Source organism: Choloepus didactylus, chromosome 5, assembly GCF_015220235.1.
Source record: "Choloepus didactylus isolate mChoDid1 chromosome 5, mChoDid1.pri, whole genome shotgun sequence".
NCBI lineage: Eukaryota > Metazoa > Chordata > Mammalia > Pilosa > Megalonychidae > Choloepus > Choloepus didactylus.
In genome coordinates this window covers 110,612,354-110,630,585 of record NC_051311.1, presented here as the reverse complement: position 1 = coordinate 110,630,585, position 18,232 = coordinate 110,612,354, and the positions used below count along the sequence as shown (strand labels likewise).

At 38.5% G+C, this 18,232-nt stretch overlaps 1 protein-coding gene across 1 annotated transcript in view; it reads left to right on the top strand.

The window, feature by feature from the left end:
• Nucleotides 1-1,654, top strand: part of CALCR (calcitonin receptor) — a 70,913-nt gene extending 69,259 nt beyond the window's left edge. The window contains exon 12 of the mRNA XM_037836680.1: nt 1,427-1,654. Coding sequence (XP_037692608.1) covers nt 1,427-1,654 — 228 coding nt within the window. The remainder of the gene's footprint in view (nt 1-1,426) is intronic.
• Nucleotides 1,655-18,232: the final 16,578 nt, after the last annotated feature.

Genomic DNA, 18,232 nt, shown 5'->3' with positions numbered 1-18,232 from the left:
TTTTAGAGGCTTACAACCAAACTCTTCCTCTGGCTCCACCAAGCTCCTGCCTTGGGCAGAGTATTCTTTAGACTTCAAGCTTCTCATCTCACTGTCATAGGATTGTCATGCGAATTAAATGGTATAACATCTGCCAAGGGTGTAGCATAAAGAAACGGCAGCTGTGATAATGGTAGCTGTCATTATTTTGTTGTGGCATTTGTTGTCTGTGGCATACTTGTAAACAAGCAGAACTACCTTGGGGATTTCCCCGAGTTACCCAAGTCGTAGCCTGAATATGAATGAGTATCTAAACTTTCAGGTCTGCTCTCTACAGTGTCTGCTGTGGCCAAGTCGCATGGCTGGGAGGCATGGGCTTGGTTTGGGATTGTGGCTCTGCCACATTCCACCAGTCTGGACTCATATAACCTCAGTCCCCTGATGTATAATGTGAAGATAATAGCAGTGCCTTTCTCACAGGGCTGTGATGAGGATTAAATGTTAATAAAAATCAAGTGCTTCGAATAGTGTGTGGCGCTCTGTCGCCACTAGCTAAAACTTTATGTCTCCTTTGTTTCCTTTTATGGCTGTGTCAATGCAAAGTTCAGCTGCATGGCACAACCTCACTCCTTAGCACTTAAAGTTTTTTGTCTTTGTCTCTTTTAATAAAAATAGATATAAAGTGCTTTGTACCCAAGCACTCATCACCTTCCCAGAAAAATAAAATTTAAAAAGTTTGTTTCCTCAGTAATTTGGAAAGACTAGTATTCAAAATTTGGTAATTTTGATAATTACCAAATTATCCTCATTGCCAGTTGTCATCTTGAACCACACAATTGCTCTGCTGTGTGATGACGAACCTCTCAAGCTACAATCTCAAACCATCTTGAATTGTTTTTCCGTGAATCCTTTGGTTGATCTGCTGTGACCTGGGTAAAATCTTTAAAATTATATGACAAATATTAAACATTTCCTGGAGAGACTGTCATTCTTCTATATATAAAAAAATGTATATTTTCCTCAGAAACATTCAGCCTTATATTATACACATAGTTTTATGACATTAATAGCTTGTGTTGCTTTTATCTTCCTTCAGATCCATACATGTGCAAAGTAGATTTTCAAATAAGGCTCTCGATTGTGTTCCCTAATATGTCATATAGGATGTGAAACCAAATCAAGTTTCATTCATTGGATATAAGAGCTAAAGAAGAAATCCTTGCTCAAAATAGCAAATATCTTTGGCAGTGGTAGCTTAGGCAAGTAATGCAGTTCTCCAACTTGCAATTTGTTCTTCTGAGATGGTATATTCCACAGCCGCAAAATATACAGCTCAGCCCTATAGATCAATCAGATTTACCCTTTACCCTCCTTGAATTGTGCTCATAAATTTGCTTGGGTCATTTCTGCGAATCTTATGAAAACGAGGCTCCCTTTTCTCTTCCAGGTTCAAACCACCGTGAAGCGCCAGTGGGCGCAGTTTAGAACCCAGTGGAACCAGCGCTGGAGGAGCCGCCGCTCCGCCCGCTCCACCTCTAGCGCCGCCGTGTCTGCCGGCGACCCTGCCGTCTACATCTGCCACCAGGAGCGCAGAGACGAGGCGGCCAATGATAAGGGTGAAGAGGGAGGCGAAGTCATCGCGTTGAAAATCATAGCACAAGAGTCATCTGCTTGAATGTGAAGCACAGCAGCATTGTGATCACTGAGCCTTCACTTCCTGGGAGAAAGATAGACCATACATTTAAAGCGACCCTCATCCTCCCAGGAGCAGAACATATCATTTGTGAAGAATAATTAAGTGAATTTGTCCATAGTGAATCTGAGGAAAGTTATATTTGGTACTATTGCTTTGGGAGACAGTCTAGGAATGGAGTCTCCCATTGCAACACTTGTGAACTCCATCATTCATCCAGGACTGAGATGTGGGTGTCATAGGAATATAAGCAGAGTATCCAAGAAAAACACAATAAAATTGGCATAGTTCAGATACAGGGTGCTCCTTATTAATCTTGAGCCATTTATACCTTTGAAAAATTAAAATCATTGTCAATATTCTTTTTAACTCTAGACTTTGAATTAGACTATCTCTGTATTTGGCTATGGATCTGACTTTTAAATTATTTTTATTTCAGTCACTTCTGCTGTTATTCCAATGTCTTACCATCCACACAATGCCAGCTGCACCAATTATAATGCAACCATTGCCAGGCAAACTGGCTTTCTAGAAGAAAGATGACTAATCATGTGGGGGAAGTACCTGCATTGGCAGGCAGTAATGTAATGCTTAGAATGAAAAAGAAATTTAAAGTCCAATTGCTTGAAACTCTACATGGACCAATTTGTTAATTGGTTTATTAATACTGTGCACTAAGCTTGGTTTGGGGCATTCTTGCCCTTTGGGCAGGCCCTAAATGCTGTAAGGAATTGACCTTAATATTGAATATGCTTTGGGCACTAACATTTATGAATCGGGAGGTCACAGGGAATTCATCACCAAATTTTTCACAAAATTGCCAAAAATATAATTCCTTGTGGAAGAGCATACCCTCTTTAAAGACAGTTTTCCACTTTCCTAAGCTCCAGCATTTATAAAGTAAATTACTCCAAGGTTTATAAAGCAAATTACCTCTTGCCCTTGGGTGCTATCTAGCTGCAAAAGATAAATTTGTTTAAGACTGGTAATTAAAAGACTCCATATAAGTCCATTCACTGCTTTCCACCCAGCTTTAAAGTTTAACAAGATCTCAGTCTTTTCCAGGAAGATTCAGCAGGGCTAATTAGAAATCAGTTTGTAGCTGACCTCTTGTTTGCTGCTATTACAAAAACAGGAGAAAAAGAAATGTAACTGTAACCACATACCAATTCATGTTAAAAGAAAAGTAGAGTTCCTCATTAAAACCCAATATTATATTACCATGTCTCTCTTCAGTATAAGATCTTCAAAAATCCCTGAATAAACCAGTGTCATTACTGGCACCTGATATAAATTTGTGAATTTGCAACAGTAATCAGTTACCATTATTTAATTTGTATGCTAAATGAGGAGATACACTGAAACTCTCCAAATCTCAAGTCACATCTGTGTCATCTTATACCACTGCCTTTCAGAAATGATTTAGCTATGGAGAGACAATGAATTGATTTTTTTCTGGTTACACATTTAGTGCACCCAAAGAAAATTAGGTTCCTCCAATGAAAATGCATTTTGGATACTACAGAAGTTTTTATCTGCTTTACTGAATATAAGGGAGTCAAAAAGAAGGTATTTTTCCAATCACAGTGTTTATGTAATGCGGTTCCTATTTTTGTTTACAAACATGGAAAACAGAGTATTCCAGGCAGCTGTCATACAAATGTTATAATATATTGCTAAAATATTGTAGATGTTTATTGTGCTTTCTAGTAAGAGCTCAAGAAAACAAAATAGCTTATTGTAGAATTGTACATGATGCCAAAATTATGTGAAATGCTTGTGCTATGTATATGTATAAATTTAATACAGAGTATGTTACAAGCAAAAAGATGTATATTTGCATATTTTTCTAAAGAAATATATCTTCACCTTTTCATTCATTCATCTTGTCTCCCATTCATTCCGTGCTCTTTTTCATTTCAGCCACAGGCTGCTGACATCCCATCTAGTTTGTACTGCGGGAGGGGGAAAGACAATCCAAAGTATAGGGTAGAGACTATGTGTAAAAATATCAATGTTATTTTCCTTATTGGTCCTTAACCTTCAATTTGACTATAAACTCAATTTCTCATGCCCTTGATAAAGCATAAGTTTGGAAAGCACAACAAAGGAATCTAGGGCAAGAAAATACTGTGTGCTTTTATTGTTCTTTTTTTTTCCCTCATTATTCTGAGATCAGACTTGAACTGTCCAACATTTTCACATTATATCAGATGATTAGAATTGTTATAATCATCAGTTTTTAATACAGTTTGGGAGTGAGACTAAGGCTGGCTAATGACAACTAATTAAATGTCATTAAAATGCATAAGGCCACTATTGTAAAGATATTCAGATCTGGAAAACACGAAATGGAAAAAAGTGAAGATTAAATGAGAACTGTGGTGGGCTAATAAAAGGGAACAGGAGCAACTTGTAGGTTCTTCACGTTAGGTGATAGCATTCAAAATTGTTAGCCTCATGAGACTGGAGAACTTTTTCAGAAAGGATCGATAAAGGCCACATCTTTCCTTCTGTGTCCTGAAGGGCAGAACAAATAGATAAGATTACCCTTGTGATCTTGAAGAACAAGATGAACTTCCCATCACACCGTAAAATGAGATTCTCCAGTAGGGTAACTTGAACTCAGATGGTCAGCTGCCCACCTGCTTTGATCCCTACTACAAAGCGACCTAAAATAGGCCTGTTGATGCACATGGATATCACAGCTCCTGAAGGAGGAAAGATGAAGGAAACATAGGGCAGAAGTGCTACCATCATGTGGTTCCATCCTTCTCATTCATTCGCTCATTGGTTGAACAGGTATTTCATACACCTTTCACTCAGCTATGCAACAAATATTTCTTAATAGTAATTACCATGGTAACATTTCTTTCAGTGGTAGCTACTTCTTTCCTATGTCAGTAATGCCAAATCAAACCCTGCTGAGTGAACTGTTACCTTAAAAGCACAGCACTGATACCTCTGAGGTGGGAAAAGGAAATAACACGGAGGCCTGGAGATGGTAGCTGAGTGTCATCTTCTGTCCTCATTTGCACTGGGCAGCGGAGCTCAAGTTATAAGACACCATTCTTAGAACAAGCTCTCTGGACAAAGTCTTAGCTAGGACTCATTTCTTGATAATAAGGTCTAAAATAGTGATTCTTCCATTCATTAGATTACAATTCAACTGTTTATATAAGTTAACACTACAGAGTTTAAAATAAGATTGTTCATGAAAAGGGGAGAGCAGAAGCCATATTTAGAAATGCAATCAGGAAAATTCAGAAGAGAACTCTGTTTGTTACTTAGATAGAGGAGTTCAGATGACCCACTCCTAACTTAAACTAATGTAAGACTGATTTTACAGAATTAATGAATAGATAACTGGGGGGAGGGGGGTGTGCAAGAGAGAATAGAGGAAGCAATAACTGGAAACTTTAAAAAGAGTGGTTATATATACATATGGGCAAAGAAAGAGACACCACATTTGAAAATTAATAATTTTATTTCTGAGGATTTTGTTTCTTTGAGATATGGTATTAACATCTGTTTAATATCTCTGAATAACACAAAGTATTGAAGCGGAGAAAACAAAAGTCATTGCAAGTGTAGCTAATATAGGTCAAGAAGATTTTCCAATATATCTCCTTCCATTGGTATAAACAAGAATCTCTAAAAGATGTCAGAGATTTTCCATAATCTTAAGCATTGGTCAGCCAGTCTCTGGAGTCACTGATCAATGTCCATTTTCTATATAAATGAATAGAAATCTAATGCCTTCTAACTTTCCTAGAAACCCTTCCACTGAGACTAAAATGCGCCCTCCCTCTTTGCCTATTGACCAGCAATGCCACTGCATGTCACTGCAGTCTTCTTCACCTAAGAGACCTATTAGCTTATTTTAATTTGGAGAAACTGCTCCCAAATAAAATCAGACAGTTTTGCTAGTGAAGTGTTGAATAGAAATTCATAAAAACCAGTTGCAATGTCTTAAATGAAAAAACTACCTTCAGAATAGATCAGGAAATCTGTCTCCCCCCAAGCCTGCCAGACCTATTGATCAAGCTAGCACACTCTTGCTCCATGCAGAGGCCCTGTAACTAAACAGATACCCAGTTGCAAAGTCCTGAAATTTTTGTACCATAGGGTGAGTGGTTAGTCTCAGAGCAGCAAGCATTTTGCTGGATGTAGAGCCCTCCCCATTGCACCCATGCTTCTGTACATTGCCATCAGGAGAGGAATATTGTAGGACCTAAAGTTGTAGAGACTGTCCCTTAAATAGGAATGACTTCAGAAGAAAAAAATAAAACACCAATCATTGAAACACCGTACTCAATATAAATAGACCTTTAGATATTAGCTCACTGTTTCAGTTTGCTAAAGCTGCCAAATGCAGCACACCAGAAACGGATTGACTTTTAAAATGGGGATTTATTGAGTTACAATTTCCAGTTCTTGGGCCATGAAAATGTCCAAATTAAGGCATCAACAGGAGAATACCTTCTCTGAAGAAAGGTCGCCGGCATCTGGGACACCTCTGTCACACAGAAAGGCACATGACTGACATCTGCTGGTCCTTCTCTCCTGGGTTTTGTTGCTTTCAGCTTCTGATTCCAGTGGTTTTCTCTCTGAGCGTCTTTGGGTTCTCTCTTAGCATCTCTGGGGCATTTCTCTCTCTAAGCTCTCTCCAAATTTCTCTGCCTTTTATCCTCTCATAAAGGACTCCAGTAAAGGATTAAGACACACCTTGAATGGGCTGTGTCACCTCTCAATTGAAACAACCTAATCAAAAGTTCCCACCCACAATAGGTCTGCACCCACAAGATTGGATTAAAAAGAACATGGCTTTTGTGGGGTGTATAACAGCTCCAAACCAGCGCACTCACCTACTCATTATAACAAAGAAATCTTTCTTTACCCCCATTTTAGTGATAAGAAATCTAAGTGGAAGAGAAATTGAATCACTTGTCCACTACAACACAGGCAGTAGTTTACTAGAGTAGGACTTGAATTGAGAGTGCCCAATGCCTCTGTTTTTTAAATCGCTGTGTTGGCTGGCTCTACCACAATATCCTGCCAGGCAAAGCATAGCCGTTTCTCTCTTAATTCTAAACAATACCAATTAGTTGTCTCCTTGATTGAGAAGGGATTGTTTGCAACATGTATCTTTTTGGTCCAGAATTAACTTAATTGGTGGTCCACAGATTCCTTCAAATATGATGGGTCTTCCAATGAAATTCATCTTTCTGTTGTCAGAAGAGTTTCTCTCTGTAGTGATGATTTCTTTTTTTAGCCAGGGTTTTTTTTTACATACAGTCTTAGTGTTCCAGTTTGCTAAAGCTGCCATTATGCAAAATACTAGAAATGGATTTGCTTTTATAAAGGGGATTTATTAGATTACAAATTTACAGTTCTAAGGCCATAAAAGTGTCCAAACTAAGGCATCAAAGAGAGGATACCTTCACTGAAGAAAGGCTGATGGCATCCAGAACACCTCTGTCAGCTAAGAAGACACATGACTGGCATCTGCTGATGGCATCCAGAACACCTCTGTCAGCTAAGAAGGTATGTAACTGGCATTGGGTTGCATTCCAAAATGGCTTTCTCCAAAATATCTCTGGCTTCTGTCTCTTAGTTTCTCTCTCTCAGCTCTTGTGCATCCTTGCTTGTTCCCCCCAGGGCATTTCTCTCTAAGCATCTAGAGGTCCTCTCTCAGCTTCTCTGGAGAAAATGCTGGGCTTCGTCTCTTAGCCTAATATCTTTCTGTCTGCATCTCCAAGCATCTTCAAGCATCTGGGTTCATGGTCAGCCCCTGAGCTCTCTTAAGACTCCAGTAAACTAATCAAGACCCATCTTGAATGGATGGGGTCACACCTCCATGGAAATAACCTACTCAAAAGGTCTTACCCACAGTTGGTTGGGTCACATCTCCATGCAAACAGCCTAATCAAAAGATTCCACCCATAATAAGTCTGCCTCCACAAGATTGCATTAAGGAACATAGTCTTTCCTGGGGTACATAACAGTTTCAAACCAGCACACCATTTCCCCTTGGAATGTGGCCCTTGTGAGGATACTTGGGAGACAAAACACATTTTGGGAAACTTTCCATGACCTTTCAGTGGTAACACCAGGCCTAATTTGAGGCCTGCTGAAGAGCTGGATAAGATTGGCAGGGCTGCACTTACTACGATTTATAGTAAGATTTCCACTTGCTGGTGTTCAAGAATTTGGGCCCGAAAAGTTAGGATGGTCAGTACCATGAATATTCATCCACCCATTCAGCTCTGCACCAATAGTGAGGAGAAGTAGAGAGTCAAGAAGGAAGAGGTCCTGATGAGCCACAGGGCCAGTCAAAATGGCAGACTAGTCAGGATTGCTGGCTCCCTCTCCTGACACCAATCCTGAAGAAAATAATTGGCTGTAAATTTCACCTAATTAGGGGGACACATGCATTTCAAGAAGTAGTAATTAATGAAAAAAAAGAAAAGGAAAAAAAAAAAAAACAAGCAAAAATGAGAAAACCCTAAGCTTCTTAAACCAGTGTTATACATTGAGGAGAGATGGAGGGTATCAGTGGTCTGGAGAGCAGCTAGAGGTAGTGAAAGTGGAGGACAGCACTTTATTGTACTGTGCTGCTCTTGACGCTTTCTGTTGCCTTGGAACACGGCCTGTGGCAACAGGTCTGGTTTCTGGTGTCAGGGTCCATCAGACACTCTCAGAGCATTGCAAAGGTCCTGAAGGGGTAAGGAATTTATGGAACCAAAGAAGTGTGCACCAAGCAGCTGCCTGGGATATTCACGCCTCCCGTTCCTTCCTTTTCAAGCCCACAGGGCTGGTGGATTGTAGCCTTGCTAGACCATCTCAACCTTGGTAGATTTTTCTCCACAAGTTTTGATGGTGGTCAGGTTCGAATGTCACTGATGACATAGCAGCAAAGAAAGAGAACAAAGATATTTCTGTGGTGACTGAGTCTTTACCCTGTGACTCTCCCCTCATTCTCCTTAAATTCACCAGGGCCCACAAAATAAGACCTAGCTTTGGTCATTCCTCAGTAGACATTTTCAGACCAATTATTCCAGGAATAGAAGCTCACAGACCAAAATAAATAGACATTTGAAGAACATAGCTATTCTAGAAAAAACCCAACAAACTAAAGTACATGGTCTGCCACAGAGTGATTGGGTAACATTGATAAAGAATTCCGAATGAGCTTGAAATATATCTTGAAAGACTTAACTATAGTAGCAATATGAAAAGGAAGAAGAAATAATATTTAAAAAGTGGAGATACTGGTTATGAAAAGTGTAATAGTTGGAATAATACTATATGAAATAGTTGAAACAAATAACAGCTTATTAGTGACATTAAAAATGAGTTAGTGAGTTGGAAGAATAGATTGGAAAGCCCTCCCAGAAGAGGCAGGAAAGGATAAAGAGATAGAAAATAGAAAACAAAAACTAAGAGATACAGAGTTAAAAGTGTCAATATCTAGCCCATAGGAGTCCAGAAGGATAAAAAAATGAAGAGAGAGAGAGAAGGGAAAATATTTGAAGAAATAATGAATAAAATCCTCCAGAATTAAAGGAGGATAAAGACCTCAGATAGAAAGTATTCAAAGATTTCCAAGTAGCTACCCAAGGCTAAGAGTCTTGTTTAATCAACAATATTGGGGCAAGGAAAAGATCAAAATGACATGAGAGGGACAAAAAATTAAATGAATAATTGGGAGGATGGGGAGATGGGTTGTTTGAGGTGTTCTTTTACTTTTATTTTTATTTATTGCTATTTTCATTTTATTATTTTTGGAGTAATGAAAGTGTTCAAAAATTGACTGTGGTGTGAATGCACAACTATGTGATGATACTGTGAACAACTGTACACTTTGGATGACTGTATGGTATGTAACTATATTGCAATAAAATTGCAAGGGAAAAAAATTACATGAGAATAGGCTGAAGATTTTCTATTTTAGTGGGAAGTTAAAGATTTCAATAATTAAGAAAGCAATATGAAACTCACCAAAACTCCATCCCCTGGGAATTCTTACTATTTGGCCTGTTAGTTCAATGACAAGCTCCATTCTCATGGTTTATCTTTATCCAACCTCACTCAGAGCTTACTCTATGTGAATAGCCCTATCCCTAGGGTGATTGATGAAAACAATAAACAAAGCAATTATTTAAATTTCAGCTGCTTTAAGTGGCGATATCAGTTGGAGTAAACCAGAAGCTATCCAAAAATCTTTAAAAAGGAGAAAAAAGTGGGGAATGGGATGTCCATATGGAGCTTTGAAAAGTTCCTGCATATTCATTAACATCCAGAAGGCACTTACATTCACAGGGCTGGTACACATGCACAGAAAAGACTTCAGAAGATCCTAAATTCTCATATTTGGTTAACCTTGAGACTCTTCCAAACAAGAAGAGGTGCAAACTATCTGCCAGAGCATTTAAGATGTGCCACAGTATACATACACACAGAGTCCTTGCCAAAGACTAGGAGATTTTGGTTCAAAACAATTAAGAAAATCTCCATACAATAATTAGCTGAACACAAAGCTATCTGAGCAGAGATTTCAGTGGTCTCACATCACATAGACCACATTTATTACAGAATTCATCCCAGGAAATTCATTATACAAAATAAACATCATCATCAACAACAAACTCTGGGGGGAGAGGGAATATCTGATTTCCAGAGATATTACATGATAGTATTAAAATGTCTTGTTTTCAATGCAATGACAAGACATGCAAAGAACAGAAAAATTGTGGCCCTATACAAGGGGAAAAGGGGTCAATAGAAACTGCCTGAGGGAAGCCTGGATGTTGGACCTCTTAGGCAATGACTTTAAGTCAGCTGTTAAACGTATGCTCAAAGAACTAAATAAAACCATGACTAAATAATTAAAGGAAAGATTTTAACTGTTTCCTCCCCAAATATAAATAAAAATCAAGAGATTAGAAATTATAAAGAACCAAACAGAAATTCTGAGTGAACAGAACAATAACTGAAATGAAGGAATTCACTGGAGGGGCTCAATAGCAGACTTTAACTGACAGAAAAAAAGAATCAGTGAATTTCAAGATAGTCAGTTGAGATTATCCACTCTGAGGGATGAGAAAAAGAAAAGAATGAAGATAAACAAACCGAGTCTCAGAGACTTGTGAGCCATTTTCAAGTATACCAGCATAGGCAAACTATCCTTCAAAACTAAAGGAGAAATTAACGAGATTCCTTAAGCTGATATTAAAAGAATACTAGACAGTAACACAAATCCACATAAGAAATAAAGTGCAATATTAAAGGTAACTATATAGGTAAATATTAAAGACAGTATAAATGTATTTATTATTATTATTAAGCAGTCATTTATTAGAACCCTCAATAAATTGGAAAATTTCCCTCTGAAAGAGCAGCTTTTAGAATATGCTCTGGGGTCATAAAAAGTACAGTCCTGCCTTCTCAAGGCATATGTTATGTGTAAAGAGCACTGGATTTGGAGTCCAGAAACTTACTAGCAGTGCAATCCAGGATAATTCACTCTTTTTACACCTTCACAACTGGAGAGTGATACTTGGGGTCAGGTAGGGTGAAGCCAGAGCCCTGAAAGATCTTGATGCAGAGGATTAGATTCTGCTTCCAAAGCTTGAGAAGGCAGAACAGACCTAAGACATTTTAGAAATTGTTTCAAGAGTAGGAGTTGAAAGAATAGATTTTCCAATTAATCTTCAAATTAACAACAAAAAAAAAATCAAACAGGGCAAAACAATCTGTTCCCCTGTTCCAGTTTGCTAATGCTGCCAGAATGAAAAACACCAGAAATGGATCAGCTTTTATACAGGGGGTTTATTTGGTTAAAAAGTTACAGTCTTAAGGCCATAAAGTATCCAAGGTAAGTCATCAACAATTGGGTACTGTGCCAGTTTGAATGTATTATGTCCCCCAAACGCCATTATCTTTGATGTAATCTTGTGTGGGCAGACCTATCAGTGTTAATTAGATTGTAATTCTTTGAGTGTTTCCATGGAGATGTGCCCCACCCAAATGCGAGTGATGACTCTGATTGGATAATTTCCATAAAGGGGTTGGCCCACCCATTGGGTGGGTCTGAATTAAATTACTGGAGCACTATATAAGATCAGACAGAGGAGTGAGCTTGCTATAGCCAAGAGGGACACTTTGAAGAAAGCACAGGAGCTGCAGATGAGAGACAGTTTGAAACACCTGTTGAAAGCAGACTCTTGCTCTGGAGAAGCTGAGAGAGGACAAACATCCTAAGTTACAACTAAGAGTGACATTTTTGAGGAACTGCAGCCTGGAGAGGAACATCCTGGGAGAAATCCATTTTGAAACCAGAACTTTGGAGCAGACGCCAGCCACGTGCCTTCCCAGCTAACAGAAGTTTTCTGGACACCATTGGCCATCCTCCAGTGAAGCTACCCGATTGCTGATGTGTTACCTTGGACACTTTACAGCCTTAAGACTGTAACTGTGTAACCAAATAAACCCCCTTTTATAAAAGCCAATCCATCTCTGGTGTTTTGCATTCCGGCAGCAATCGGGTACCTTCACTGGAGGATGGCCAATGGCGTCCGGAAAACCTCTGTTAGCTGGGAAGGCATGTGGCTGGTGACTGCTTGCTCCCAGGTTGTGTTTCAAAATGGCATTCTCCAAAATGTCTGCATCAGCTTCCAATGGCCATCTTCAAAATGTGTCCTCTCAGCTGCAGCTACTCTGTCAGCTCCTGTGTGTTCTTCTAAGTGTCCCTCTTGGCTGTAGTAAGCTTGCTCCTTCTGTCTGAGCTTATATAGTTCTCCAGTAGACTAATCGAGGCCCAAGCTAATGGGCAGGGCCACACCTCCATGGAAACTATCCAATCAGAGTTATCACCTACAGTTGGGTGGGTCGCATCTCCATGGAAACACTCAGTCAAGGAATTACAATCTAATCAAACACTATTATGTCTGCCCACACAAGATTGCATCAAAGATAATGGTGTTTTGGGGGACATAATACATTCAAACTGGCACATGCCCCCAACCCCCAATAAACTAACCAGGACACTGTATTTTCAAGGTCTCTGAAAAAAAAATCAAGTGACAATTACAAAAAATTATAGTAAGATACTTAAAGGATTTTATTCATATTTTGGGGTTAGAATTGGAGATAGAAAACAGACCTGACAATGTACTCAAGGTATATGAAGGGGCTAGAGGTTCATCAATACCTCCTTAAGGGCTTACATATGCCAGACCCTGGAGATGCAAGGGTGAATAAGACAGGTAATACTGTGGCTGTCAGGGAGTGGGATGGAAAACCATAGCTTCAGGACATGGACCCTGGGGCCTTGGGGACCTGGGCAAGCTCTTCCTGGACCTCAAGTTTCCTGTCTTAAATGGAAATAATAGTGCATTTTCCCACCTCCTCACAGGGTTGCTATAGAAATTTTTAAAATGGATATGAAGTTGTTTTGTAGGACATTAAGTAGAGAGGTTATTAATGAAAATAATAGAAATAAACATGTCTTTCTGCATCTTTTATCCTCTAAATCAGGGTTGATCAGCCTCAACACTATTGATATTTTGGGCTAGATAATTCTTTTGTTGGGAGAGCTGTCCTGTGCACTGTAGGATGTTTAGCAGTATCCTTGGCCTCTATCCATCACTTGCCAATAGCACTCTTCTCCTCCAACTGTGACAATCTCAAAGGTCTCCAGACATTGCCGAATACATTGCCTGGAGTTCAACATCACTCCAGTGGAGAACCACTCCTCTAAAGCAGTGCTTCTTGACCAGATTAACCCTTGGAATTATTAAAAATGTATAGATACCTGACTTCCACTTCATATCTACTGACTCAGGATTTTTGGTGTACAGTGAAGATGAGTGACTTCTTTTTTCTGTTAACTATAGTCTCTAGTGTGCATTGATTGTATTTTTTTCCCCAATACCACCCTATTTTAACACCTTGCAAAGCTGACATTCATTTCTTCTCCCTCATGTGAAAACATATTTGTACACTTTATCACAATTGTTGAGCACTTTATGTTTCAGTGAGTTATACAGTCCCAGTCTATTTTTCCTCTTTTCTTCTGGTTGTCCCATAGACCTTCCTCTTTATACCATATTCACAGCCATCTTTGTTCAGTGTACATACATTGCTGTGTTACCATCACCCAAAATTGTGTTCCAAACCTCTCACTCATTTCTTTTCCTATCTGTCTGTAATGCTCCCTTTAGTATTTCCTGTAGATCAGGTATCTTGTCACAAACTCTCTCATTGTCTGTTTATCAGAGAATATTTTAAACTTCCTTCACATTTGGAGGACAGTTTTGTTGGATAGAGGATTCTAGTTTGGCAGAGTTCTTCTCTTTCAGTATCTTAAATATAACACACCACCTCCTTCTTGGCTCCATAGTTCCTACTAAGAGTCCGCACAGTTCTTATCAAGCTTCCTTTGTATGTGATGGATCACTTTTCTCCTGCTGCTTTCTGGGTACTCTCTTTGTCTTTGATGATAATCTGATTATTAAGTGTCTTGGCATAGGTTTATTCAAATCTATTCTGTTTGGGTTACTCTTAAGAGATGGGAAATATTCATTGATTATTTCCTCTATTATTGATTCTGCCCCCTTTTCCCTTCTCTTCTCCTTCGGGACATCCATGACACATACATTCATATGCTTCATTTTGTCATCAATTCCCTGAGATGTTGCTCATATTTTTCCATTCTTTTCCCTACCTGTTCTTTCATGTGCAAGATTTCAGGTGTTTTGCTCTCCAGTTCCTAGGTATTGTCTTCTGCCTCTGAGATCTGCTGTTGTATGTCTCCATTGTGTTTTTCATCTCTTGTGTTGTGGCTTTCATTTCCATAGATTCTGCAGTTGTTTTTTTCGAACTTTCAATTTTTACCTTATGTTTGCCCAGTGTTTTCTTTATAGCCTTTATAGTCTTTTGCCATATCTTCCCTGAACTCATTGATTTGGTTTTTTAATTGATTTAGCATAATTCTTTGAAAGTCTTTAAGAGATTGTTTCATTAAAGTGAAACAATATCTCAACTGTATCTTGACTGAGGTGTAAGTTTGTTCCTTTGTCTGGGCCATATCTTCATTCTTCCTAGTGTAGATTGTAGTTTTCTGTTGTCTATACATCTGGTTTCCTTGGTACCCCAATCAGATGTTCCCCAGACCAGAATGGGCTCAGATCTCAGAATGGGTTTATACTCAGTTTCAAGTCTCCCTGCGGGTATGTCTTAGAGATATGAGTCTTTCCTATGAGGTCTCTAGCAGCTGTGCTTTTCCTAACCTGCCAAGCAGGTGGCGCCTGTCAGCCTGTTGCTCCTGACTGGTTGTAAGGAGGTGTGACCCCCTTAGTTTCTGTTTTGGCTGTTTTTCCCCCAGGCTCTGGGGTCTGGTTCTGATGGAAGGTGGGTAGTAGAGCTGGGACCCACCTCCTTCCTCTTAGGGAAGATACACCCCTTAGGGAGTTATCATCTGCACCTGAATAGTTCCATTGTCCTCTCTGACTCTGCCATCTCACCCTTGTCTGGGTCATAGCACTGCAAACTGAAAATGGCTGAGGCTTTCTCCACTGAACCGCTCAGGTTGAAAGAGAGGAAAAGGGGCAGAAATCCCCCTTTCAGAGCCAGTCCACAGTCCCCCCAGTTTCACCTGTCAGCCAAAGATAACACCTAGTCTTCTGGGCTCCCCCTCCTGGGACAGAGGAGTCTTCTGGCTCTTTAAGTTCATTTATCACTAAAAGCCTCTGCTTGTTAGGGGGTTGTAGCTTGTATTCAGCAGTCCACACTTGTTAATTGAAACCCTAGGTTGGAGCTGGGCTGAGCTATATTCCACTGCTCAGAGAGTGCTACTTTCTACCACAATGAGGTTTTGCAGCTCAGCCTGCCATGGGAGGAGGGAGCCCCCGGTGCAGTTCTTCAGTTTTATTACAGATTTTATGCTGCGATCTCAGGCATTCCTCCTGATCCAGGTTGGTATACGATGTGTTGACAGTCATGGTTGTCCCCTAGCAATTATTCCAGATTATTTAATAGTTGTTCCTGGTTTGTTTATTAGTTGTTCCAGGGGACTAACTAAATTCCACTCCTCTCTATGCCACCATCTTGCCCCTCCTGTATTTTTTAAAAAAGTGGTATAATATTAACTTCAGGTAGACTTTAATAAGTGAAGAATATATATCGTAATCTCTAGAGCAATTACTAAAACAATTAAAAAAGAAGTATTATGGGAAAAAAACAAGAGAGGAGATAGAATGGAATACCAAAATATAGTCAAGTCATAAGAGATAGGAAAGGAGGAGAAAAGGAACATAGAGCAGAGGAAACAAAGCAAAAAAATAGCAAGTTGGTAGACTTAAATCCAAACATATCAATAATTACATTAAATTTAAATTGACTGAACACTCCAATTAATGTTGGAGATTATTAGATTGGATATAAAGGTAAGATTCCTGTATATGCTATATGTTTACAGGAGTCATATATTAAAACAACAAAGAAAGAATTAAAGTGAAGGAAATAAAAATACATACCCAACAAACATTAACACATGTCTCAGTACTTAATAGGACAAGCAGAAAGAAAATAAGTAAAGATAGAGATTGAACTATAGTATTAACAAAATTGACCTAATAGATATTTAACAACATTATGCCCAACACTGCAGAATACACATTTTTTTCAAACACATGTAGAATATTTACAAAGGTTTACCATAGCTAGGCAAAAAAGCAGGTTGCCACAAATTTCAATGGATTGAAATTATTTTGAGTATGCTCATTGACCCAATTGTAGAAATCAATAATGAATATATAAGAAGAAAATCTCCGTATGTTAGAAAATTAAGAAGTACAGTTTAAATAGCCCCTTGGTCAAAGAAAATGTTTCAGTAACTATGGCTGTTGTAACAATTAGCCTAAAACTTAACATAATCATTTATTATGCTCACAGACTCCAAGGGTCAGGAAGTCTAGAAAATTTTACCTGGACAGTTCTCACTTGGCAGGGGCTGGTGGAGCTCTCATGAAGCTGCAGTCAGAAGTCAGCTAGGGTTGAAGTCATCTAAAGTGGATGAAGAATCCATTTCTTGGTGTCTTACCCACATGACTATCTTCACGGTCTTTACAGAAAAAGTTTGCCAACCCTTGATCTAAGTTTGGAAAAACTATCTGAAGTGATTTGCTTTGACTAGGCAGTAGTAATAGCAATGTACCATCACTTTTTTACCTCAAGGCTATATCAACTCTCCAACTCCAGGTTTGTCATATTTAGTCCATAGGGACTTCAATGATCTCATTATTTCATAGAAAATCAGTATCTACTACACTGATGAGATCATGCTAATTGGAGCTGATAAAGAAGATATGAAAGAATTTCATGAGTATAACTTTTTAATATTTATTTAGAGCTGTTAAAAAGGAAAAGTGAGGAAAATATACAATTAAACAAACCAAAATTAATGAATCAACTGTATACCAATTGGTACAGTAACACAGAGAAATCAATTTTATAGAGACATTTGAATACAGTTCAGCATATCCTTCATGGGCTATATTTATGCACAGAAAGTAATGTAAATCTGAGGACAAAATAACTGCCAAGAAATATTAAACTTCCACTCCGGAGTTTTATTCTTAATAGTAATATCAATATTGTAATTTGCAACTATTTCATATGTTGTAGGATAAAAAAATAATTAACTGTGTGAATTTTGAACCAATGATTTTAAGGTAAGAGAAAATGATACAACCTTAAATCAAATAAGTTAAGAAAATCTTGTGATATCAGCTTTTAAGTAGAAATATCATATGAATCCTTGATATTTAAAACACATACTGGTGGGTTCTGTCCTTTGAAAGATAAAAAGCAATGACAACCCAATAACTACTTAACATTCAGATTATTATTTCTAAATACCATCCTTCACTAAAAATAACAAAATCTTCTTGAAAAACATTGCTGATTGATTCCAGGTCTGAGGGGGAGGGTGTAAAGAAGAGCTCAAGATACTTTATTGTGCCAGACAGCAAGAAGTCACTCAAGGACTAATGGGGATATATTAGAAGGACACAAGAACCTATTTGAAGGGGTACCCACTGGCCAAATTTGAGAAAATTTGATTATCAATTGAGTAATAGTTGTAACTGAGTGTAATACATTAAAAATTAAAAATCCACAAGACCACTTTGGTCAGTAGTTCTGCAGTTCCTCAAAATGTTAAACATAAGTCATCGTATGACCTCTGAATATACCAAGAGAAATGAGAACATAGGTCCTCAAAAAGAAGCATACATGAACGTTCACAGCAGTATTATCATAATAGCCAAAAGTGGAAACAACCCAAAGCCCAACAACTGATGAATGGATAAAGAAATGTGGTATACCCATACAATGGAATATTATTCACTATAAAAGGTATGAAGTACTAATACATGCTATAACATGGATGAACCTTGAAAGCAAATGCAAGTAAAGAAGCTAGTCACAAAAAACTACACATTGTATGATTCCATTTATATGAAATATCCAGGATAGGCACAAGTGTATACAGAA